Source organism: Lissotriton vulgaris, chromosome 5 (assembly GCF_964263255.1).
Source record: "Lissotriton vulgaris chromosome 5, aLisVul1.2, whole genome shotgun sequence".
Classification (NCBI taxonomy): Eukaryota; Metazoa; Chordata; class Amphibia; order Caudata; family Salamandridae; genus Lissotriton; species Lissotriton vulgaris.
Window position 1 is genome coordinate 553,162,288 of NC_141693.1, and position 26,886 is coordinate 553,189,173.

Here is a 26,886-nt window from a genome sequence, read left to right on the forward strand (position 1 = left end):
AGAGGTGGGAGAACCAACTGTGGAAGAACCGGTGGCTGAACAACAGCAGGAGGTGCAACAACTGGAGGTTGCACAACTGGGAGTTGCAGAGGTGCCATAGCGCTCTGCATATAAGGGGGTGGTGAACTCACCATCGCTGCTAGGGAGATTTTCCTCATGTGCTGAGTCTACTTTTTTCCCATTGTTCATGACGAGCTCAGCTCGTCATAAGCACACGACCAGTGTACTGCATGACGAGCTGAGCTCGTCATGAGCAGGGAAGGGGTTAGTCACGTTCGGGACAGGAGGTAGCAAAGCCGGATAACACTTATCAATGGCCATGCAACATTGCCTGTCTGACACTTCAATCGCACGATCTTCTTCATCTTCTTTAAACTGTCTAGCAGCTTGCATTATCGACATATTCTTATCTTTCCTATCTCTTTTAGCTTCCTTAATTTCTCTCTGTTTGGCTTCCTTACGCCAGAGGAGGAAAGAGTCCAACATCGCCGGCCGGGCTTTCTTCCTAAATAGTTCAACTTCCAAATTATCTAAAACATCTGATTCGAAACTACCATGTTGTGGCTATTTTATGACACCATCTTTACGTGTATAGCAGACCCATACTTCATTTTACGTAATGGGACCCACTCCATGCTTTGAATAGAGCTCATAAGTCGGAGTTCCAACCGGAGGTATCGGACACGAATCCTCCAATCGGGAATCCCTGTTGCAACTACAACAAAACAAATTCCTAAGTTTGCTAAGACCAGGCATCTTCGCTCACTAATCTAGTTTCAAACTTCAAGGGGTTATCTAACACAATATTCTCTCGCAAATGTACGAGCCCCTCGGCTTTGGTATTTGCAAAAACCAAATCAAAGAACCCAAGAAACAAAACCAAGTCGTGGTAGCGACCCACTTATACTTAACCAAAGTGTCTTGTCACGCCACCAGAAGAAATTAAATGAAATGAAATGAATGAAACTTATATAGCGCACGACTTACCCTGGGGCATCTCAGCGCTTGCTTAGGGAACCCGTCCTGGTATTCCCCTGTGAGATAACCCTGGCAGGGCATCCACAAGGTGAAAGCCAGGCATCCCACCGCGAGGGGCCGTTGTGGAGATTAAGCAAGCTATTGCCCAGAGTCGCAGAGTGTGAACCCGTGAGTCGAGAAGGCACCGGAGCGAGAATGAACGAGTCCGTGGAATTTTGAGCCCAAGACCCGCCGAGGCGGGGAATTGAACCCTGGTCACGGAACCACACATCTTATCATTCATTACCTGTTCCACTTTTTGTCAGCATCTTATTCTTAAGTGAAGGGCCACAGGGCAGCCTCTTGTGTCAATTTCAGAAGTAACAGTCAGCATAATCAGTCATTCCAGTCCCACTTCTTTTGAGGGGACTCGTCTACGGAGTGACAGTTTCTTGATTCTGCGTAATTCGGCCATCTACCTTGAGGGAAATGGATACGGGGAGTCTGGAGGAGGAGGATAGAGGAGCATGACTGAGTTGTGAACTTGTGAACTTCAGGAATGCAGACAGCGGTAGCTTCAATATGGAAATAAGATGAAGACAGTGCTGCTGATGGATTTGTTGTGATTAGAGTTTTGTTGTGCTAAAAGTTGCAAAACAAAGAAAGACACACAGAAATAAAAGTGAATAAGGATGAAAAAAAAAGTAAACATTTAAAGCCTAGGTGTCAGGGAAGTAGAGCTCGTCCTCAAACTCTGTGAATTGAAACAGGAGTAGGTCAGCTAACAGAGAAGAACCTCCGTCACATAAGTCGGTGTCCTCTTCCTTCTGCTGGATTCACGTATTTTGTAATCTGGTGGTATGAAGTGCTGATTCATCTTGATCATTTTTAACCTCTCTACATTTTTGGGCGAGAGGCGGTCCTTTTTTAAGTTACTATGGCACCAGCAGCACTGAAAACACGTTCAGAAGTTAAGCTTGCAAGCCAAATAATGTATAGCCAGCTTGGTGATCAGTGGCCATTGAGGCCTTTTCCCATACCAATACACCAATGGGTTCTGATCAAAGAAGACCTCTATTGGGTCATCCAGGTAGGCCTGCACCATCCACTCAAGGTCCTCCAGGGGTGCTCCACTTTGTGTACCATCTGTTGCCTTTGCATCAACACTGGAACGAGCAAACCCTTGATGAGTTATCCAAACCGCTTTCAACAATCTTATGGTTGGGCCTCGTGCAGGTGATAATGATACAGTTGCTGGTGTTGGTAAGGGCTCTGAGGGAAAGTGACTGCCTTCGACCACAGAAGTGGACCTTGAAGCCGGATGGCCTGCTGCTTCAGTAGTACTTGTGGTGGTTCCTTCAATTTCCTGCCGCTCTTTTTCGAACCAAGTGGCTGACAGAGCTAGCCAATGTTTGTACTTGGAAACATCTGCTTCAGAAAAAGGAATGAATGTATTGCTGGCCAGTGTCTTCTTGTACCATGGATCCAGAATAGTGGTACAAATGTAATGTTGTTCCGAATGTATTGCTTTCAGCCATGCATTGTCAACTAGGCGGCTTAATAAGCTCTCCGCCAACTGATATGCGTCTTGTTTTTTAGCATCAACTCGGAACGTTGAAGACACCGCCTTCAGTTGGTGCTCTAGCATGCGCAACAATGGGATAGCTTTGCCCAAAGTACAGTCCTGCCTGCTGACTTCACGCGTGAACACCTCAACAAGACGAAGCATGTCTGTCAGGCTTTTAACTAGGTCCCATTCCACCACCTCTAGCCTCATGTCTTTCATAGAAGCACCTTGTGGTGAAAGACATACTCATTAATTACCAAGTACTGCTCAAACAGACGCTCAAGCATGTAGAAGGTTGAGTTCCAATGTGTTGTCACCTCCTGGATGAGTCCTCTGACTGGCACTCTACGGTCACCTTGAATGATCCTCAGCTGCTTCCGGGCCTTAAAAGAATGGCTGGAATGTGTGCAGATTCTTCGGCAGGTGGTCAGTAACTTGCTGACAGTAATTTCTTTTTTCAAAAAATCTTGAATAATAATGTTAATGCTGTGCGCCAAACACGACACTCTGAAATAGCCACCATCAGCCATGGCCTTAACTATATTACTGCCATTATCCGTGGAAACATAACTGATCATGCGCTTTCTTGGCTGCAGCCATTCAAAGACCTTATTGTTAAACTCCTCCAAAATGTTTACTGCAGTATGAGATTTCTCCATGCCAAACATGGCTTCTGTTGCATGTTTCTGAGTAGCTTGAAAAATTGTGACACTGTCAACACCTGCAGCTATCTTCTCTCTAACCCCCGTAAAAGAGACCCAGTGTGCAGTGATGCACATGTAATCAAATGCTTGGCAACTGGTTCACATGTCTTTTGTCAGGTGGATAGTGTGAACAGCACTCTTCTGCAAAACTGCCCCAATCACGTCCAGCACATCTTGATGTAGTGCTGGAGCCGCAACTCTGAGCAAATAGGACCGGCTAGGAACCTTCCATTTAGGGCAGACTGTTGCCACAAATTGTAGAAAACTCACCCCTTCCACAAAAGAAAAAGGGAGAAGGTCCAGCGCTAACATTTTAGCCAGCATTGCATTATACAGACGTGCCGTTGGGTGGTTGCGTTCAAATGGCGCCTCGGACCAAAACATGCTTTTATTGCTGGTCTGGACCGTTTTCATATGTGATGATGATCCAGACTTCTTCAACCCAGTTAGGCTCATTGATGTACTTTTTCGCATTGGTGTCTCTACCAGACTCTTACTGTGCCACCTAGATGTTGCTGGGGTAGGGGGTGTGGGCGCTACCACTGCATTGCTGCTGCCAGGGGTACCGTGTGGACCAGAAAAAATGTCTCTCGTTTCTTCACCTCCTCCCTGCACGATCAGTTCCTTGTCATCAGATGCAATATCAATGGCTACATTTGGATTTCTACTTTTGGCTTTCCAGGTGTTACTTAGGTGCGCCTCCCACTGGATGCTATGGTGTTTTTGGAGATGACCTCTCTGGGCTTCGGTACCATAGTTGGTACCAAGCTTACCCCGACTAACTACTTGTTTACAAATCGACCAAATAACTTCGTTTTCTGCCTTTTTGCTAATACTAAAGAAGTCCCAAACTGGGGAATTGAGATTTCTGGTGGTGGTGGTGGAGGTGCCACTTTCAATGACAGATGAAGTGGAGGATGGGCGTGGTGGAATTTGACTCTGTTTTGCACTTACAGCACCACTACTTGAGGTAATGGAGATCGAGCTGGATGGAGGTCCCTGCCGTCCCTTCTGAAGAGAAAATATGGAAGCTGTAGGTCGTGTTGGTGTAGTAGTTAACTGTGTTGGTGGTTGTACCAGTGCCACGCCGCCCACATCCTGCGCAGCATTTCGGGATAGGGTACAAATGTCTTTCTGCTGCATGCCCGCTGGGGTTGGAGTGACGACTGTGATGACTGGGTCGTCATCGTCAGACTCTTCATCAGCAGCAGAATACACCACTTCTACTTCTTCTTCGTCATCACCCATAACTGAAAGCTTTGTGGGAACCTTCCTTTTACCTAGCTTTGTCGGCTCATGGCGTGCCTCCCTCTCAGACTGAATTGGTGGGTGCCAATCAAGATCTAGATCATCAGAAGGAAGGGGGCTTGAAGAAGAAGTTGTACTAGCCCTCCTTGACCCTTTCCTTGCTGGGGATCTGGAAGACAATGGATCATCAGGAGTGGCTTGCTCGGCTGATACCTCCGCATGAATCTCGATTTCCTGATGTGCCGCTACTTCTGGAGGAACAAGTATTGTGGGCAGTTGTGCCTCTCCTTGCGCCTCTCCTTGCACCCCTCCTTGCGCCTCTACTTGCGCCTCTACTTGCACCTCTCCTTGCGCCTCTCCTTGCGCCTCTCCTTGCGCCTCTCCTTGCGCCTCTCCTTTTTGCACCTGTGGTTGTATTTGCGGCTGTGGTTGAACACTTATCAGATGAGTTACACCCTGCGTTGATTGGATGCTACTTTGCGATGAGTCAACGGCAACATCACTGGTCGATGGTGAAAGAGCAATTAAAGTGGCTGCCTCTGCGGCACTCATCAATCAATCAATCAATCAATCATATCATTTGTAAAGCGCACTACTCACCTGTGAGGGTCTCAATGGGCTGGGGCAGGGAATGCTGCTACTGCTCGAAAAGCCAGGTCTTGAGGAGTTTTCTGATAATCAGCAGGTCTTGGGTCTGCCGTAGGTGGATGGGGAGGGTGTTCCTGGTCCTTGCGGCGAGGTGGGAGAATGATCTGCCGCCTGAGGTCGCTCTACGGAAGCGGGGGACTGTAGCGATGGCCAGGTCGGAGGAGCGGAGCTGGCGGGTGGGGGTGTAGAAGATGAGTCGTCTGTTGAGGTACGTTGGTCCGGTGTTGTGGAGTGCCTTGTGTGCGTTGGTGAGGAGCTTGAAGGTTATCCTCTTGTTTACCGGGAGCCAGTGCAGGTCTCTCAGGTGGGGTGTGATGTGGCTGCAGCGAGGGATGTCGAGGATCAGGTGTGCAGAGGCGTTCTGGATGCGTTGGAGCCGTCTCATGAGTTTGGCCGAGACTCCTGCGTAGAGGGCGTTTCCATAGTCCAACCAACTGCTGACAAGGGCCTGGGTGACTGTTCTACTCGTTTCAGTGGGGATCCACTTGTAGATCCTACGGAGCATGCGGAGGGTGTTGAAGCAGGAGGAGGAGACGGCGATGACCTGTTTAGTCATGGAGAGGGTGGAGTCGAAAATGACCCTAGGTTGCGTGCGTAGTCGGTGGGTGTTGGAGCAGTTCCCAATGCGGTCGGCCATTAGGAGTTGTCCCAGGCCGAAGGGTTGGATCCGAGGATGAGGACCTCCGTCTTGTCCGAGTTCAGCTTCAGTCGGCTGTTCCTCATCCGTTCAGCAACGGCCTTCATTCCTTCGTGAAGGTTGGTTTTGACGGTGTGGGGGTCCTTGGTGAGGGAGAGTATCAGATGGGTGTCATCAGCGTAGGGGAGGATGTTGAGGTCATGCCGATGGGCGACGTGGGTGAGCGGTGCCATGTAGATGTTAAACAGAGTTGGGCTGAGGGATGAGCCCTGGGGTACGCCGCAGATGATCTAGGTGGCTTTGGAGCGGATGGGGGGAAGGCGGACGCTCTGTGTTCTGCCGGAGAGGAAGGAGGTGGTCCAATCCAGGGCCTTCTCTTGGATCCCAGCATTGTAAAGGCATGTTCGTAGTATGTGGTGACAGACTGTGTCGAAGACGGCTGACAGGTCCAGGAGGATGAGGGCCGCCGTTTCTCCGTTGTCCAGCAGGGACTTGATGTCATCGGTGGCGGCAATGAGGGCAGTCTCGGTGCTGTGGTTGCTGCGGAACCCGGACTGGGAAGAGTCCAGGATGTTGTTCTCCTCGAGGTAGCGGGTCAGTTGTTCGTTGACGGTCTTCTCGATGACCTTTGCTGGGAACGGGAGCAGGGAGATGGGCCGGAAGTTCTTAAGGTCCTTGGGGTCCGCCTTGGGTTTCTTGAATAAGGCGTTGATCTCGGCGTGCTTCCAGCTCTCCGGGAAGGTTGCTGTCTCGAAGGAGGTGTTGATGACTTTCCGGAGATGGGGTGCAATGGATGTACTGGCTTTTTTGAAAATGTGGTGTGGGCATGGATCTGACGGAGATCCGGAGGCGATGGTGTTCATGATTTTGATGGTGTCATCGTCGTTGATGTTGGTTCAGTAGAGCAGGCGGTTGGTGCGGATGGTGGTCGTAGGGGCGGAGGTCTCAGTGGTTGTCGGGGTGGTCGTGGCGTTGAAAATGTTAAGGATGTCTGTGATCTTGCGGTGGAAGAAGGTGGCCAGTGAGTCGCACAGGTCTTGCAAGGGTGGGACATTGTTGGTATTGAAGCTGGGGTTGGAGAGTTCCTTCACGATGTTGAAGAGCTCTTTGCTGTTGTGCGCGTTGTTGTCTAGGCGGTCTTTGAAGGAGGCCCTTTTGGCGGATCTGTTGAGGTGATGGGGCCTGCGGGTGGCATTCTTGTGGGCAGCGTGGCTGTCCGGTGTTCGTTCACGGAGCCAGATCTTCTCCAGGTTTTGGCAGGTTTGCTTGGAGGCCCGGAGGTCTTCAGTGAACCAGCTGGCTTTCTTGTTGTTATGATTGTTGGAGGGTTTCTTGATCGGAGCGAGGGTGTTGGCGCAGTCGTTGATCCACAGTCTGAGGTTGCGGGCGGCGGTGTTGGGGTCGGTATGGTCGGCGGGTGGGCTCTGGGCAAGGGTGGTGGTTAGCTGGTCTTCAGTGACTTTGCTCCAGCAGCGGTGAGGCATCTGTTGGGTGCGGTGGTGCGTGGTGGGTTTCTTGAAGGTGAAGTGGATGCAGCGGTGGTCGGTCCAGTGGAGTTCGGTGGTATGGTTGAAGGAGACGTGGGGGCTTGCGGAGAAGATGGGGTCAAGCATGTGACCGGCGGAGTGGGTGGGTGTTGTGACGAGTTGTCTGAGTCCGAGGCTGGCTAGGTTATCGATCAGGGTGGTGGAGTTGGTGTCGTCATTGTTCTCGAGGTGGAAGTTCAGGTCCCCAAGGAGGATGTAGTCGGTGGAGGCGAGGGCGTGTGTGCATGGGCCTGGGCCTAACTTGGCGTGGTGGCACTGAGACCAATGAAGCGGAGGTGCTGCTCCCAGCTTGGTCCACTCCGTACACCGCTGCTGCAGGCGTAGTTTTTTTTCCCCCAAAAAAGTGCCGGTCGGCACACCAGTCTTCTTGGTAAGTGGCCCCACTTGCTTCTTCTGCTCCATCTTACTGGAAGTGGCACTGGCAACTTTCTTGGTAGAGGAGCTACGGCCACCTTTCTTTGGGCCCATCTTCTTCAGATGTCAGAACAGCGGGACGCAGTTGCACGAGCGGCAGAGTTGTCTGTGGCCACACGTGATGTCACGTGACATTGTGCACACACCGCAGCAGCACTTCTTCCTGGAACTACAACAAGTGATGATGATGAGGATGATTCCTGGTTCTCAGTCTTTGTGCACCTAAAAGCAAAGAAGCCAGAGGAACATCAGTTAAATAAATGTTGATTATGTCGTGCTTCAATTAATACTATTGCAACTAGGCATTTATTATTATTAACACAACACACCCAAAAACGGAAAGACCCAAAATAAAAATTGCAATTCTAATCAAAAATGGATGTTGAAATTAATAGAAGAGAGACCACACAAAGAGAGTTGTTTCATGCACCCATTCATAACCCTAGGCCTACTGGCCCACAAGCTTGCCGGCCTATGGACAAAAACTGCCTGGCCTCAATATGCCCCCCACCCACATGGCCAGGCCCTGGACCAGGCCCAAACAACACCCCAAAAAATCGAAATACACACAAAAATCACCCCAATCAAATGCCATCCATGCCCTAAATGATGTTTAAATTCAAGAGACCCCACTGAAAGACTTGGTCCATGCACCACTGAGTACCCCTGGGCATAATGGATGAAAGCAAGGCATACTGGGTGCAGGCCTATGGCACAAAGCACACTGCCTGGCTTCAAAATAGCCCCTAAACCCCCACCACATGGCCAGACCCTGGACCAGGTATCAAAATGGCCCCTACCCACATGGCCAGGTCCTGGACCAGGCCCCAACAACACCCAAAAAATCGAAACACACACAAAAAACACCTCAATTCAATGCCATCTATGCCCTAAATTATGTTTAAATTCATGAGACCCCCTAGAAAGACTTGGTCCATGCACCACTGACTACCTCTGGCCTACTGGCTAGTGTGGCTTTAACACGCACCCCAAAATTAAAAAAAAGTTCCACATATAACAGTGAGCAATTCAATTCCATGCCATCCATGCCGTAAATGATATTTAAGTTCAACAAAACTCACAGAAACAGTTGTATCATGCACCCATGACTGTCCCTGGGCCTACTAGATACTGTGGCTACCCACAATATATTTTTTTTAAAGTTGTGAAAAAGTTTATGAAATGTAGTTGCAGCAACTGCAATGCCCCAAACAAACAACACCAACTTACTTGTAAAATCTCAAATCCAAAAGTGATCCAAACAAAAAGTCCTCAAATACAAATATCTAGCAGCAGCTACAAAGAGTAATCCTTCCAGCACCAGATCCAAATGAAAAGTAACTATGGACTGAAAATCCGTTCCACTTGTGGAATTTGCAGATCTTCAGCAATTTTACGATCTGCAAATCTCGCAAAATTGCCGAAAAATCCGCAAATCCGCTTGCGGGCGGATTTCAGTTAAGGCAGGTGCTCGAGTTGAAGAAAGGTAACTTTGTAACCATTTTAGAATGGCGCCGGCAAGCTACCAGGGTTGCAACTTGCAAGTAAGCAACTCGGCAGCTTGCCGGCGCCATTCTAAAATGGTTACAAAGTTAGCTTCAACTCAGGCACCTGCCTTAACTCTGTAAGTGCTTCCTGTGGGCCAAACATTAAACCTCAACAGGAAGCACTTACAGATATAAATAAAGCAGGTGCCCGAGTTGAAGCTCAAATTCAGTAACGTTTTAATCAGCCCAAAACATTAGTGATTACGGTCGAGGCTGGGCAAGTGTGCTTTAACCCCATATCTGCCATCGAAAATTAACTGCAATACTCGAGGGAGGTCTTTGAATCCCTGAGTTTCTCGAGCGCAACCCCCATGTAGTTCCTGTGACCAGGAGGCTGCTTTCTCCTCACCTGCTGCCCTGCTTGCTCCCTGACCCTTTATACACAAGAGGCATGTGAACAACATGCATAGAAGCCCCGGGTCTTTGCATCCATGATTTTCTCGAGTGCAACCCGCATGTAGTTCCTGTGACCAGGAGGCTGCTTTCTCCTCACCTGCTGCCCTGCTCGCTCTCTGACCCTTTACACAAGAGGCATGTTGACATGCATAGAAGCCCCGCTTGTTTGGCCCTGCACCACACACTAGTGGTATCAAACGTATTCCCACCCTTTCCCAACTATGATGGACAACTCACTCAAGGGACCTCGGCGCCTTTTGGCGTGGTGGCAAAGTTACAGGCACACATGGTCAGTGGAGACAAATCTTCTGGCCCTTCACGCAGCTGCAGTGTAGGAAAAGCACTATACATTTACCCAAAGACGTAGCACTTATTGGATTAGCCAGTAGAAAGTACTCCAGTGCAAATCGCAAAAAAATCCATGATTTTGCGGGAAAATCCGCGAATTCGTGGATTTTTTTCGATTTCACATGAATTTGGGGGCCACAGATCCGCAAAATTCGCCCATACTTAATGAAAAGTGACCAGGACATGGACAGAGCACTGGGAGGAGCCTACTGGACAGGAACAGGAAGTTGGAGACTCTGGCGCACTTCCTTCCTACAACCCCCCTAAAAATTGACTCCTTGCACAAAAAAGTGCAGACAAATGTCAATCTGAGGAGGTATTCTGATACAAATCATCATTTTCAGAAGGTTTATGCTGCCAGCGATAGATTTCTTGTGCAGAATTGCAATTTTTGCGACTTCGGGAAAGCGAGCTGTTCAAATCTCCCGCCGGATGTCAGCTGCGTGTTGCATCTACGTATTCGCTATTCGCTATGCTGTTCGGGAAGGACCAAGATCTCTGGTCTGAACAGTGGTGGCCTGTCCACCTCAAACCAGCCCCTTTACCCAAGGAGGCTGTCAAGAACGTAGGCGTTTGGCTGGATAGTGGATTGACTTCCGAGAAACAGACAAGAGCGGTTGCCGCTGTTTGTTTCGGGCTCTTGAGAGGACTGAGACCCTTACTGGGTTTCTTTCCCCCCAAGGCGCGCCAGACCATTGTGCAGTCCTCTATACTGGCTAGACTGGATTATGGCAACTCTCTATACCTAGGTGCCAATAAAGCTAGCATCAAGTGCCTGCAGCGGGTCCAGAACGCGGCGGCGCGGATGTTAGTAGCCTTACCCAAATTCCATTCAGTGGCTCATGTGCTTCCTAAGTTGCACTGGCTGCCCACAGCAGAACGTATTCAGTTCAAAGTGCTGTGCATCTCTTATAAAATCTTGATGCAACAAGCCCCCACTGGATTATCTGGCTTATTGAAGCCTTATGTGCCTAGGCGCACTTTGCTTTCTGTCGATCAAGGGCTTGTCTGTGCCCCTCGGGTCTGGAGAGCGAGAGCCAGTGGCCGTTCATTCGGCCTCCTCGCGGCCAAGCTCTGGAATTCTCTCCCAGTGCAGTTTCGAGGTATTCCTAATCTTCTGATGTTTAGCAAGGCTATAAAGACCTGGCTCTTTCCTATTTCTTCTGCCAGTCAAGAAGTCTTTATTCGATTAGTTCATCATAAAAGACATAAAATACAGTTTATACATATAAAAACAGTTAAAACAAATATTAAATCATTGACAAGCTAATCAGCTTCTTGTACAATTTTACAAAAATTTACAGAGACGCACAAGTGCAACCATAATTCAGCAGAATACAGGCCTAGATGTAAAACAATCACATCATTTAAGTCCCCGTTAGATTACTTTTAATGAGCCTGCTTCTAAGCAACCAGGCCCACCCCAAGAATTTAGCAACCCCCACAACAATAAAAGGGTCCAAGTTGGTCTTTAACATTCTACTTGCTTCCCCAGCCGATCTGGTACCTAGATTTCTGCATACCGGCCTAAGCCATTTGGCTCTTGGGGCAGAGTATAGTGGACACACATACAAAAAGTGATTCAAGCTTTCCCCAATACCTTGGCACTTAGGACAGAGCCCCGTCCTTTCGGCTCCCCACTTTTTGGTAAAATCCCCGAGGGGAAGTGAACCGCATCTGAAATGAAAGAATAATTTGCGGTCCAGGGGTTTTGTTATAATATCCCAATACCTTTCCAACTTGGGCGTATCCTTGTATACAATAAACAGACCAGTAAGGCTACTCAAGCTCATTTTGGAATACCTGTTGTGTGACACCCATTCCCAATAACATTGTTTGAGATCCTTTTTTGAAGGGAAGTTGGCTGATTCGGGGGAGGACCACAGGTCATCATACCCCAGAGCTATTAGGGTGGCCTTTAGGTCTCTGAACCAGCCAATGTTTGTGGCACCAAAGCTATTTCTAACCTCCAAACAGGCTTTTGCATAATGATGGAGTTCCAGCGTTGTCCAAAGACGACGCCAGAATGTTAGAGGGCGAAGTCTTGCTTGGTCCTCCACCGGTTGGCACCCTAAGTCGTAGAGAAGGGGAATTAGTGGTGTTGACTGTGGCAGACCTGTTGCCATTCTTAAAAATGTATTTTGGGCATGTCTTAGCGGGTCCAAATTGCTACCACCCCAGAGTTCTGCTCCATATAGGACTGCTGATAGAACCTTACCGCCATAGATCTTAATAAGCGGGGGCATTGGCCTTGTAAATGACCCTTTATGTTCCTTAATCAGTGCCCCACCCAACTGCTGATGCTTCATGGTCATGAGCTCGATCTGATGGGTCCAGCTCAGGGTCTCACTAAAGGTAACTCCCAGGTAGGTGAAATGCTTTGTCTGCTCCAGGGGGAAATCCCCCATGGAAACCCTGGCATTTATTTGTTTGTGCCCTCTTAAAACCATAAATTTGGTTTTGGGCACGTTCACCTCCAGCTCATGTTCGCTGCAGAAACTCTCGAACCTCGACAGTGCTTTCTGAAAACCCTGCCTGGTTTGTGAAATCAAGAGAGTATCGTCAGCGAACATGAGCAGGGGGATTTTCATTCCAGCCAAACTTGGGGCATCCGTGGAAAAATTGTCATAATACTTGGTAACTCCATTAATATATAGAGAAAACAAGGTGGGTGCCAGCACACAACCTTGCCTGACACCTTTAGCCACTGGAAAATTCTCCGTCACCTCACCCGGTTTACCCCATCGCACAAAAGCAAAGGTCTGTGCATGAAGGTTCACTATGAGTCGTACCAAAATGGGGGGCATGCCCATATCTAATAGGCATTTCCATAACCCGGCCCTCGGGACAAGGTCAAATGCTGACCTTAAATCCACGAAGGCCGCGTATAGGTTGCCTTTGCCCAAGGTGACCGTCTTCCAATGCAAGAGCATGAACCGGAAAGCCTGATCTAGGGTACTCACGTGGGGTCTAAACCCAGCTTGAAGAGGAGTAAGGATGTCATGCTCCTCTATCCATGCCTGAATCCTGGAAAGAACAAGACGGGTTATGATCTTCTGTACTGCGTCAATTAGACTGATCGGCCGGTAGTTGGATGGAACCGACCGATCACCCTTCTTAAAAATAGGCAATATTTCTGCACCAGCCCAGGATTCAGGTACCCTAGCACCCATGGCCAGTGCATTTACCAATCGCACTAGGTATGGTACCCATAGATCAAGGTCCTGTTGAAATATGTCCGCTGGAATACAGTCAGGACCAGGCGCTTTTCCCCTAGGGATGGCTTTCAGGACTGCTTCGACTTCCTTAACCGAGAACACAAGTGTATCTAGCGATAGTGGCCAGCTGATGGAATCCTGCGTGTTACTGCGGCATCTAAATTGTTCCTCAAAGTGGGACACCCATTTCTGATGTTCAACCCATGCGGGGCTTGGGCGATCATCCTGTGACTGACCCCACCTGAGAAGGTGCCAAAACTGCTGTAGGTTCCTAGAGCCACAGGCCTCAGTTAATGATGTCCAACGCTCGTCATCCCAAGCGGCTTTGGCATGGCGTTTGGCTTCATTAAAGGCCTTCCTACTTGCTTTAATTAGGGCTGGGTTCTTTGATTTTAAAGCTTTAAACAGATCTGCATGGGTCTCTCGGCAAACATCGTTGTACCAATTAGCGGGTTTCCTAACCTTCCCTCTGCCCTTATTGGCAACAAACTTAACAAACAGTGATTTTAAGGACAAAAACAAGCTAGCATGAATGTCTGTGATATTTGTGATCATCATTTCCTGGTTTTCACACTCATCAACTTCTATCAATGAGTTGGAGACCAGGGCTCTGATCTTTTTACGTGCTTCCACATCTACAGAAACCTTTGGCCAGCGAACCCATCCTCATGTCGTTTGTGAGTACGACCGCCTCCTGTACAGGATTAGGCTGTCGTTCAACCGGCCCTGCAAAGCTAAAATCCTTCAGTTCCGCTATCAGAGGTTCGTGGTCACTTTCTGGACGTGGCTTAACTATCATATCCGATACCACAGGCCACATTTTGATATCTACTAGGATGTAGTCAATGCGACTGCTATGTCTGCCATTGAAAAATGTGTGATTACCCATCCTGTCCGAGCTTACTCGTCCGTTAAGGGCACGTAACCCCCAGTTCAGGCAGAGACCTATAATATATGTGGCTGCTTGGGACCACTTATTGATCGGGGGTATATCAAGTTGGGGAATCCCCCAGGTCAGATCCTCTGCTTCAGTTAATAAACCATCATCTTTGCTTAGTGGTTCAAAACAAGTATTAAGGTCACCCATAACAACCACATGACCAGCTTTTAAGGTAGAACTTAGGAAATCATCCAAACAAGTAAGGGTGGTTGAAACTCTGCCACCCGTGATTCCTCTAGCATATACATTGAACAGCAGTATATCCAACCCACTTTTTGTTTTAATACTAACTATCAATATATCTGGACAGTCAATAAAGATTTCCTTAACAGAAACACCTGCAGATTGGCGATCCCAGATTGTGAGGCCACCCATGGCCCGGCCTCTATGACCTCTAATGGCTAATTTGTTAAAGTTCAAGAAACCTGGAAGAAACACTGGTGAGGTTGCCCAGGTCTCCTGAAAAGACCAAACATCGCCTTGACAAATGAAATCAACCCAATCAGGAATGCACATACGAGATTCAATTCCCGCAACATTCCAACAACCCATAATAGTACCCTTTTTACATACTCGATCACACAATTTAGTTATGTCTAGGGGGTGGGATTCGTTGGACTGGGGAAGGGGTTCTTCAAGCACGGGGGCAACTGTATTCGTACCTTCCATTAGCATACATATTGACCCAGCCTGGGTAATTGGCTCTGGGTTTACGCCCACAGTGGTGACATCCATGGAGGACAATGAGATGGGTACCATAGCCAATAAATCTGGCTCTCCTGAGTAAACCATGCACCCTTCCACACAATAACGAGGTTGGTCTTCAAAACTTTCAACAATGCTTAGTGGGTTACTCAGGACATCTCCAACACCCATACAATCGGAATTAGGCTCATCATCCCTTGTCGAAAAAGCTGGTCAATCGTTAGTCGACAGCCCTGAAAGTGGGTCATAAAGGTTTCTCAGCGGGATATTCCAATACTCATTGGGCTGAGTGAACCTATTTGGATAATGATAAGCTGGGTGGAAACTTGGGGGCTGTTGAATCTGTGGGAAAACAGGGGTGGTGGGTACCAAGGAATACAGAGACTTATTATAGAGTGGAAGGTCCAATAAGGCTGGGGGACCAAGAGGCTGGGGCTTAATCTTAGCCCAACCCGGTGTTTGAAGGGAACAATTGTAGCTAGATTGTGTGTAGGAGCGGTACCGTGCCTCAGGGTTAAATTGGGGTCCATGAAAGCTAGGTGTAAAGTTGGACCATTTGAGGGAACTTTTAGTGTTTTTGACAGGAGGTTGATCTGTTGGATTAAACAGGGTCTCAGGATAGAAATAACTAAGGTTCCTCGTGGAGATCCCTCCCTCATTGTTTCCCACATACCAATCTGAGAGATGGGATACTACTCTGTGGTCCCTAAAGTTGATGATCACTATATCCCCCTCTATATCCTTGGGGCGTACCCCCACCCACTGACATCTTCTGACCGAAACAATATCCCCGTTAAGATGAACAGGAAGGGGTCTATTTGTTTTCAGCCAGAATATGACTTTGTTTTTTAGGCTTTCGTTATTTTCCCGATCCCCTTCCGAAACCGGTGGCACACCCGTCATTACAATAACATAGTTCATGGAATCCGGGGGCAAGTCTACATTGTTCCTCCGTGATAGGGATTTGTGAGATTTACTGTTAGAGATTGCGGGTTTACCCACCCCATTCTTTGCCTGTGGCACTATTCCCTTAGTAGGTGGTTTGTTAACGACCACCCTGGGATTCGCTTTAGCAGTGCTGGCTGCTCTGGGAGGTTTAACAGCCAAAACCGATGCTTTATTTGAGATAGTGGCTACATTAGTTGTACTTTTAGGTTGTAGGCTAGAGGTAGTATTTATATTGCCAGCAACGTGGGTTGTACCATGTGGTTTAATGGATGGACCCATGTCCTTATCAGAGCTAGAGGGATGTGTTGGCTCAATGGTCGCCAGTAGGCGATCCAGTTTGTCGCCCATTGTCCTAACACGCTCCAGTAGGGGTAACATGTATGATTTAATAAGCTTCTCTATAATGGCATAGGACACCTCATTAAACCCATCGATAACTGTCTCAGGGGTAACCAAATCGTGTGGGTCAGGCGACGGTAACTCTGCATTGGGTGGGATCAATAGCTCAGAGTTTGGTTTGGGTAGAGACTGGGGAGGTGACTGACAACTTTGGCCTTTCCTTTTTACCCCGCCCTTTCTCCTTTTTTTCCTAGGTGGAGAACGCACAACCCTTTTTGCCTTGTCAGGCTTGGTTCCAGCGTCACACACACTCATTGGATGTAGATTCTCGCCAGGATCTATGCAAACCAATGACTGGTTGGGCAGCGTAGGACGAGATTTGGAATCCGTGATTTGGATATCGGGGATGTTTATATCAACAAAGCTAGAATGATCAATAGGAGGACAATCTAAATGGCTTCCGCTGGTAGCACTAGCACACGGCGGGGAAATAATTGGAAACCTAAAAATACTGGGGATTTGATTAATATCAGTGACTTCATCCTCAATGGAGCTCAACCCTTGGGCAGCCGTTTCTTGGGTGAAGTTTGGGTCTGATAGGGTGGACAGTGGAATTTTCTTTAGTTGCTCAATTGAGCGTCGTCGCTCAGCTCTTCTCTCAGCAAGGAGTAGATCCATATCTACTTCCTTGGTAGATTTCTTAAAGAATTTATCGAGTGGGCCAAGTACAGAAATGCCCACACCTGGGGGAGCTGAATGACTCATATCCAGACAGGACAAGCTATGCTATCTAACCAAAATTACACACTTAAAATACTACTAACAGAGTGCAGAACGGTGGACAACAAAAGAAAATACAAATACAATTAACAATAACAGTAACCTGGCCCAGCCCGGCCTCCTACGGCCCCGGACGGCCACAGACGGTCCCGCCCTTGTCCCGGGCTTCTCCCGGGCTTCTCCCGGCGAGCTCCCGCGGAGCGGAAGTCGCAATCTCCTTTATGGCTGTAGCGAAGGTGGGAGGATTGTTGGGGGCGGGGCGATGAGGGAGAGCGGCCCAGGTGGAGCGGGCACGGGATGTCCTGAGACTCCTGGGAGATGGAGTCCCAGCCCTTGTGCTCGCAGCCCTCAGCCCCTGGTACACCCCAGCAGCAGCTCCCAGGTGAAAGAAAGTGCATCTCTGCGATGCGGGACCCGCGCAGCGGGTACCGCGAGGCGTGGAGTAAAATTCAGCAGTTATCCACAGGAATGCAGGAACGGCAAGAACAGGCTGAAATGAGGTCCCACGAAGCAATGAGCAGCCCGGAATTTATTCCGAGTTCAGTTCTGTTGGGGGCGGGGCGATGAGGGAGAGCGGCCCAGGTGGAGCGGGCGCGGGATGTCCTGAGACTCCTGGGAGATGGAGTCCCAGCCCTTGTGCTCGCAGCCCTCAGCCCCTGGTACACCCCAGCAGCAGCTCCCAGGTGAAAGAAAGTGCCTCTCTGCGATGCGGGACCCGCGCAGCGGGTACCGCGAGGCGTGGAGTAAAATTCAGCAGTTATCCACAGGAATGCAGGAACGGCAAAAACAGGCTGAAATGAGGTCCCACGAAGCAATGAGCAGTCCGGAATTTATTCCGAGTTCAGTTCTGTTGGGGGCGGGCGATGAGGGAGAGCGGCCCAGGTGGAGCGGGCACGGGATGTCCTGAGACTCCTGGGAGATGGAGTCCCAGCCCTTGTGCTCGCAGCCCTCAGCCCCTGGTACACCCCAGCAGCAGCTCCCAGGTGAAAGAAAGTGCCTCTCTGCGATGCGGGACCCGCGCAGCGGGTACCGCGAGGCGTGGCGTGAAGTAAAATTCAGCAGTTATCCACAGGAATGCAGGAACGGCAAGAACAGTCTGTTTAGGTGCATGTAGGCTTTGCCGCTCTTTCTCCGGTTTCTGGGTGCGCTGGGACGCCCCGTCAAAGTGGCAGTCATGCGCATTACAAATCCAAAAATAAATAAATATCGCTATTGTTTACTCTCGCAATGCGTGATCGCGGGCCCTTAAGAAGTATTTGCGTTCTCAAAGTCTCGCAGTGCAAGATGGCGGGACTCCATGACGTACTCGCGGTCGAAAAGTCTCGCGCGATCACGCAGCCAGATCCTAAATGGCGCACGCAAACCGAGAGGAAAACAATTCGGCGAACTCAGAATCACGGAAAGTCAACGCCGCGCGTGCAAGATTGTATTTTTGAAGCGCGACCAAGCAAAACAATTCGCCAATTGCGAATTGTTTGGCAATTTCACGCGATTCGCCGATTGCGAAATTGCCAAAAATTCGCAAATTCCGCGAGCGGAACAAATTTTCAACCCATGCTTAATATCCAACTATATTATTTGGCGTCCCAGCTTCTAGTGATAAATGACTGGATGAATGGTAGTCACAGTGTCCCAGCATACCAACTGGAGTTAGCCAATCTGGGACGTGATAATGTGATGCACATCCAATATGGCTGTCCCATCCCATCCCATCCCATCCCAGACTGTAGATATCACTAAAGTGATTTCCTCACCTGGAGGGTGGCCAATAGGTTTGTGGGCTTGGACAAGAAGTAAACCCAACACACACCTCTATGGAGGGGCCGTTGGCTTAGGCACACGGCACAGCTGATGGCCTTCTGGAGATGGGACTTGATCAGGTTCACAACACTTAGAGATAGATGGAGCACGCAACACTTACACTCCTTACAAGAACTACAGCTAACCTTTACATAAATATCTGCAACTCCAATACCATACTGAGCTCCATGACCCTGGCCAAAGGGGTATTTCCCATATCTACGGCTTTTGGTGAGTAATGTACCAGAGATCCTGAAATAATTCAACACCGAAGGACGCAGTGGCTGGGAGAATTTAAAGTCACAGGATAGCTGGAGGCCTGTATGGCCCCACCCAAGATTGTCATACCAGCGCACCTGTGGCTAATACAGTTACACTACCTACACATGACCTACTTTACACCACAACGGCTCTGTCGAGTTCAACACAGACTCTCACTGCACGGGAAACAGCCATCTCAACACAACTTTAACAACGCATTACCATTACAACAAAACTTTTACAACACAACATCTATTACAACGCATGTATTACAACACATGCCATTACATCCCAAATGCTATTACAACGCATGCCATTACAACATAAGTATGGGTGAGTATTTTAATTAATTAATATTAATTTACTTTAATTTTAATTAATTCAATTAATTATTTTAATAATTTATATATTTTTTTAATAATTTTAATATAAATGTATTTAATGTAGTCATTTTACCCCTTACTCTATCCAACACTTACCCTACTATTACACCCCCTGGAGTTAGAATAGTAATTTTAACTCCTACACTATCCAACACTTACCCTACTATTACACCCCCCTGGAGTTAGAATAGTAATTTTAACCCCTACACTATCCAACACTAACCCTACTATTACACCCCCCTGGAGTTAGAATAGTAATTTTAACCCCTACACTAGCCAACACTTACCCTACTATTACACCCCCCTGGAGTTAGAATAGTAATTTTAACCCCTACACTATCCAACACTTACCTTACTATTACACCCCCCTGGAGTTACAATAGTAATTTTAACCCCTACACTATCCAACACTTACCCCAATATTACACCCCCCAGGAGTTAGAATAGAAAATACAATTTTATTAAATAAAATTAATAATTAATTTAAATTAATTTTAAAAAATACAAATTATATTAAAAATATATTAATATTAATAAAATTAAATACTTACCTATACTTACGTTGTAATGGTATGCCTTGCCATAGCATCTGGGATGCAATGGAATGCGTTGTAAAAGCATGTGTTGTAATGGATGTTGCGTTGTAAAAGTTGCGTTGTGATGGTATGCGTTGTGAATGTATGTGTTGTAACGTCATACATTCCACTGCACCCAATGCTCGCTCCTTAATGCCGACTTCTTTCACATGGTGTGGCAGTGTCTGCCTGTGGCATACTATTGGGCAATCTGTAGCTCAGTCTTTATCCCAAGTGTAAGTTATGATATTGACCCCTAAACTGGCACTATTGGGTCTTTCGGATGAAATTGGGGTGCCCGGGGAGACCGAATGCTTGTGGGCCTAGAAACTGTGACATCGCATATAAGTGGAAATATCAACAATCCCTGACAGTCTTGGAATGGAGAACTGGTTTGGACTGGTGTGCCAAGCAGCAGGGCCGGCTCTAGGCTCATGGTGGCCCTGTGCAGGGAGCGTAGGTGGGGGCCCCGGAAGAGGGGGGCCTCAGGAAGGTGTTTTAATAATGCGTCCAGAAAAGTCGTTAGTGACCAGTACCTGCGGCTGCTCCTACCCTTCCGAATTCGTCTCACTGTGTGCATGCCTGGCGTGCCCAATCTAGGCTTAACCCTAGCTCTCTCCGGCAGTTGGTGGCAATTAAATTTAAAAAATACTCTATGGGATTTCCTTACTTCCTTACTTCACTTCACCCTCTCTCTTAACCTGACTCTAGTTCTACTTCTCCATGTACCTTTAACCTCCCTCCTTCTCTATGTATGTCACATGTGTTTACGGGACGCCCCAGCTGAGGAGTGAGGTGCTCTGGCAGAGCTGGGTGAGTCCCAGTAACGGACAGCAGGACTGCTAGAGAGAGAGAGATAGCAGCGAGTTCCTTCCCCTGGAGTAACCATAGGTGCTCTCCGCGCTCCACCGGGGCCCGCGCCTGGCTGTGTCAAACTGAAAGCACTGGGGTTGGCCCCGTCGCGCCCCTGCCCCCCGAGCTCTAGGGGCCCCCAGGAGTCGCTGGGACTTGGAGTTGGAGCCATATTTCAACTGTCTGCCACTTAATAGTGCAGAAATACCCTTTCTCTCCACCTCTATTGGCACAGGCGGAGCAGGGGGCCTAAAGAAATCAATCACCACCAGTTTACATGGGAGGCCGCTCCCACTGCCAGTGCCACTGACTGGAAGACAGACAGCGGCCTACGAGTCGATGGATGCGGCACCGGCAAATTGAATGCGGCGGGCCCCCTGCCCCTCGGAGAAAGTGTCAGTGATTCCGAAATGTAATACTCGGCAATGATTACGATTAGGCCTTCCGCTGGCTGGGACTCGAGCCATATACTGCCGCTTAATTTAATGCAAAATAGTACCCCCGACTCCACCTTTATTATAGGCCCTGCAGGCACGCAGGCGGAGAGAGGCCTAAAGGAAATCAGTGTCCGGCGCTGCCACTGGAAGACAGACAGCGGGCGGCCTACCTCGATGCGGCAAAACTCCTGGCTGCAGTAAATTCGCCCCTCCGACCTCAAGCATTAACAGCTACACTCACGCCCGGCTACCTATCTTCATAAGACTCCCTTGCTTGCCATGACACGTCGCGATAGTCAGTCAGTGTGCCACAAACAGTGTGCAGAAATATCATTATCAATCATCTGGGAGAATGGATCTATTCTGCCCTTACCCGGCAGGTGCGTTCACACTTCTTCACTTTATTCTCAGTCTGAGCTCAGGGGCCGCTCAGCTTTTGTCCGACTCTGACGTCGACGACCACCAAATGGCTGGGCTGTGCAGTGAGAGTCATACGCCACCAGTCCCACAAGTTAGTTACGCAAGGGGGAAGTCATGAAGCAGCAGGTTAGGTTGAGTCTGCGCGCTGCCGCAGATCACTCTATCCTGGCTTCCGGCGTCTGTGCCAGCCAGCCGGGTGACAGTCATGATGATTTGAAACACCCCGTCGCCCCTGCTGCCCAATCAGGAACGAGGTTGGTGCGGACTCGGAGCCAGAGGCCAGGGAAGTTAAAGGGAGGGAGGGGGGGTTACTCACTGTGTCAGGGCTTGGAACTGTGACTGTCGGACTCGGAACTTAGTATTGGAAGCCAGGGTCGGAGCCGGAGGCCGCCAAATCCTGCCAGGGGGCCGCCAGCCCAGTGCCACGATGTATCATTGATCCTTCCGATCCGATCCTCATCGTGGCAGCCCCTGGGGTTTGCCGGCCCTGTGCAGGTGCACACTTTGCACATGCCTAGGGCCGGCCCTGCAAGCAGGAGGAATTTATTTATGTTGCTAGGGGTTGTCCCCACAAATTCACCAAGATGTGAGGCAAATGGGTGGTCTACTATGAACTTTCGGTGCTATCTGAAGGCACAGCGCTTTTTGAAGATGATACCATCTAATTACATAGAGTGGTGGGCGGGAACAGTTCGGGTTCTTTCCTTTACCGTGTAACGTGAATGTCAAATACGAATAGCAAAAGAGTTATTATCCAGTTTAACTGCTGGCCCTGCCTGTTGATAAGCAATAACCGCGAGCCTTATCAACTGCTTATCTCTGTTTACTCCTAACCACAGATAGCAAACTACTTTTGACAGAAAACACGCACGAGGTCCAAGCAAGCTGTTGGTTTTGCAACAGAGTAGCAGAGGTAGGCAACGGTATTCTCTTCCGAGACGTCTAGGCTAAAACCTAAAAAATATGTCTATTCATTTTATCTAATTTCCTTTATGATATTCCTTCGACTTTTATTTTTCCTTTCTTTTCCTTTACTGTTTTCTAATTTCCTTTTTCTATGTGTTTTCTCATATTCATCATGTCTAATCTCATGTTTCTATTTGTGTTTTTTGTGTTGCTCTGGTTGGATGAATGCCTGTCTCAAAGTATAAATAAGCAATGATGTTTACACTATGTAAAATTAAATTCTAAAGCTTTAATGTACATTGACTATCCAAAAGAGCCTGAATAATAAGTACATTTCAAAAGAGCTTCTTAGTTAGAAATGTCCATGCTTAAGGGAATACATAGATCGCTAGAGGACATGACTAATCCTCTACAGAGAATTAAAGGTTCAAATCTTTAGAGGCCTTAAGACCTAAGGACCTACGATGTAGAGCCAAAAGGAATGCTCAGTGAGCCGAACACTCGCTGATGACAAATGCAGTGATCTGGAGGGCTTGAGTTTCAATCGCAGCAAGGCAGAATCACCTTCCATCCTTCAGAGCTCAGTAAACTGAGCTTGGTAATTGCATTATTTGGCAACAGTAGAAGTGCAGTGTAAAGCACTATTTAAACAAGCATTGATAATGCCAATGGGTCCCGCTTAGCTATGTTCAGCAAGCAACTCGATCCGCCTTTGCCAAACCCTGAGTGGCTATGTTAAAATGCTAGAAGCCAATGGAAAAATAGCTTTCTGTACTTTCAATATGGCCACTGCACTTTATGACGCAATGTGCATTGCATCACCACATGTGTTGGCACAGTAGAAAGACTATCATCGTGTGCATTGGCGCAGTTGATGCACGTAAAAAAGAAATGTTTTCTCTGCTTTCTAAGCTTTTAACATAGCTGCTGGCCGTCGGGGATCATCAAATCGATATATCCAAGGGATCCTGAAGAGCAACACTGGTTCATTGACTGGGTCACAGAGCACGCATGATGAAAGTTTGTTATAAAAAAAAAGGCACGCACGGCGATGATCATATTTTTAAAAAAAATAAAGTAGTTCCATATTTTCAAGAGTAGAAGGCTACAACACAGCAACCAATCACAAACATGGTGAAAAGACCAAGACTCCATGGTGAGGTACAAACATAGTAGAGACAAAAAAGAAAAAAATCACAATCACAGAATTGCAAGTGACAATATAGCTGTGCAACAGGATTGGAAAAATTGGCTAGCAAAGTATACAATACAATGTTGCCTGCAATGCACAGAAAAAGCTGTCATAGCGAGACTACAAAAACAAGCATTAGAAATGCAATAGGTCTCGCAGCATTAGAGTTAGTGCTTTTAGAATTGTTTATGGGTTTTTTTGTAAATCTTTAGCATGAGGTTGAGGGTGAGTGAGGGTGAGTGAGGGTGGGGGGTTTGAGGGTGAGTGAGGGTGAGGCTGAGGTGTTGAGGGTGAGGGTGAGTGAGGGTGAGTGAGGGTGAGGCTGAGGTGTTGAGGGTGAGGGTGAGTGAGGGTGAGTGAGGGGTTGAGGGTGAGGGGTTGAGGGTGAGGGGTTGAGGGTGAGTGAGGGTGAGGGGTTGAGGGTGGGTGAGGGGTTGAGGGTGAGTGAGGTGAGGGTGAGTGAGGGTGAGTGAGGGTGAGTGAGGGTGAGTGAGGGTGAGTGAGGGTGAGTGAGGGTGAGTGAGGGTGAGTGAGGGTGAGTGAGGGTGGGTGAGTGAGTGTGAGTGTGAGTGGGGGTGAGTGTGGGTGAGTGTGGGTGAGGGTGAGGGGTTGAGGGTGAGTGAGGGTGAGGGGTTGAGGGTGAGTGAGGGTGAGTGAGGGTGAGGGGTTGAGGGTGAGTGAGGGTGAGTGAGGGTGAGGGGTTGAGGGTGAGTGAGGGTGAGTGAGGGTGAGGGGTTGAGGGTGGGTGAGGGTGAGTGAGGATGAGTGAGAGTGAGTGAGGGTGAGGGTGAGTGAGGGTGGGTGAGGGTGAGTGAGGGTGAGTGAGGGTGAGTGAGGGTGAGGGTGAGGGTGAGTGAGTGCGGGTGAGTGCGGGTGAGTGCGGGTGGGTGAGTGTGAGTGAGGGTGAGGTGTTGAGGGTGAGTGAGGGTGAGGGGTTGAGGGTGAGTGAGGGTGAGTGAGGGTGAGGGGTTGAGGGTGAGTGAGGGTGAGTGAGGGTGAGGGGTTGAGGGTGAGTGAGGGTGAGTGAGGGTGAGGGGTTGAGGGTGGGTGAGGGTGAGTGAGGATGAGTGAGAGTGAGTGAGGGTGAGGGTGAGTGAGGGTGGGTGAGGGTGAGTGAGGGTGAGTGAGGGTGAGGGTGAGGGTGAGTGAGTGCGGGTGAGTGCAGGTGAGTGCGGGTGGGTGAGTGTGAGTGAGGGTGAGGTGTTGAGGGTGAGTGAGGGTGAGGGGTTGAGGGTGAGTGAGGGTGAGTGAGGGTGAGGGGTTGAGGGTGAGTGAGGGTGAGGGGTTGAGGGTGAGTGAGGGTGAGTGAGGGTGAGGGGTTGAGGGTGAGTGAGGGTGAGTGAGGGTGAGGGGTTGAGGGTGGGTGAGGGGTTGAGGGTGAGTGAGGTGCAGCCTGATAACACAGAGTGACCCGGCCCAGCAGGCTGCACTGCCAGCAGCAGCCCTCTGCTTCGAGGCTCTGGCTGCCTTTCTCTCCTGCTTCCCCCCTGCCATCGACAGGACCTTACCTCGTCAGCATCTCCTTGACCACATACAAAGAATTTATGAGGGGGAGGGGGGCTGAGGACAGCTCTCATCTGCTCGGTTAAAATGCCTGTCTGTCTTGATTTCTTTTCAACAGCCACCTTATTACCAGGCAGAGCGAATGGGGTGGAGGGGGGTTTGTTTGAAGAACGAGGGCGCTGCAAAAGAAATATCTGTTTGCGGGGTGATTTTTATCGCCACGGATAATATTGTGCCATGAGAGCGCGCATGAAGTCGCCAGGACAAGGCTGATTGCTTAATTCTTGAGCTGAAAAGGACTGCTTGCTGCTCCATAGCCCAGTTGCACGGGGTCTTTAAAGGGCGATGGGGGGTCCGGGGAATAAAATGTTCACTTTTTGGAGCAATTCATTACAAGGCTTCCGTTGCCACTGAAGTAAACGGCACCATTCCAAGATGGCGGTGAGTTCCGGGATGTCTTGTGCGCTGTGAGCTATTACTTTGTATACAAACAGCCGTTTGAGTAGAACCGTGTTCGGTGACCTTGGAGTCGGAGCTGCCGGGGCGCACGGCGCGACAGTAGGCGGGCTCATAGACAGAAGGGACCGCCATGGGTGATGTGTCGGAGCGTAGCCTGTATCTTGCCGTAACTCTCGCCTTTGCCTCAGGGGTGCTGGTGGGGTGGCAAGCTAACCGCCAGCGTAGAAGGTTCTTGGACTGGAAACGGAAGCGACTGCATGACAAACTCATCGAGACCCAGAAGAAGCTCGACCTTTCCTAAACATTGCTCAAACAGGCGAGTCTCCCCAAAGTAAATAAACCCTTAGTGTGCATCATGTGTGCAGGACAGAGGAGTGCAGTGTTTTTAAAGTGGCACGTGTTCTAATGCTTCCGGGCAGGTTTTGGTAACTTTTTGCGCCCATGAGTCACAGGTTTGGTCTGTGGTATATGACAAGGGTTTTCTAAAAAGTGAAACTCCCCGGTGGGAAAGATGACTGATAGAGGCACGGACTCTGTGATTTAAACAACAGATAGAGTGTTGGCAGGGAAATTTCCACTGTACTACAGTAACGAGAAATATGACGACTGCGCAGTAAACAAGTTTTCCAACTACTGCTTAGTTGGCAAAATCAGACATAACAACAAGACGGAGGGAAGAGAGGGGAGGGGGGAGGAGAGATGCGACACGGCGGGAGGGGGCGGAACGGGGGCGGAGAGGGGAGAGGGGCGAGTTAAATAAACAAAAAAAAAAAGAAGCCGGAGGGAAGAGAGGGGAGGGGGGAGGAGAGATGCGACACGGCGGGAAGGGGAGGGGGCGGAACGGGGGCGGAGAGGGGAGAGGGGCGAGTTAAATAAACAAAAAAAAAAGAAGCCGGAGGGAAGAGAGGGGAGGAGAAATGCGACACGGCGGGAAGGGGAGGGGGCGGAACGGGGGCGGAGAGGGGAGAGAGAGAGTAGGGTGCTGGTGGGGTGGCAAGCTAACCGCCAGCGTAGAAGGTTCTTGGACTGGAAACGGAAGCGACTTTTCCTAAACATTGCTCAAACAGGCGAGTCTCCCCAAAGTAAATACACCCTTAGTGTGCATCATGTGTGCAGGACAGAGGAGTGCAGTGTTTTTAAAGTGGCACGTGTTCT

The 26,886-nt window shown here is 49.0% G+C and overlaps 2 protein-coding genes across 2 annotated transcripts in view; both read left to right on the top strand.

The window, feature by feature from the left end:
- The window catches only part of LOC147711230 (synaptotagmin-15-like), a 780,145-nt gene that overhangs the window by 207,377 nt on the left and 545,882 nt on the right, over nucleotides 1–26,886 (top strand). The gene's annotated exons all lie outside the window — the stretch shown is intronic.
- Nucleotides 25,756–26,067, top strand: LOC147711231 (mitoregulin-like). Its single transcript, XM_086920125.1, has one exon. It carries the CDS (start codon nucleotides 25,862–25,864, stop codon nucleotides 26,030–26,032), a length of 171 nt encoding a protein of 56 aa, XP_086776251.1. The 5' UTR covers nucleotides 25,756–25,861; the 3' UTR covers nucleotides 26,033–26,067.

Excerpts from the sequence above, each read along its gene's own strand:
- LOC147711231 (XM_086920125.1), top strand. The coding sequence starts at position 25,862 with ATGGGTGATGTGTCGGAGCGTAGCCTGTATCTTGCCGTAACTCTCGCC.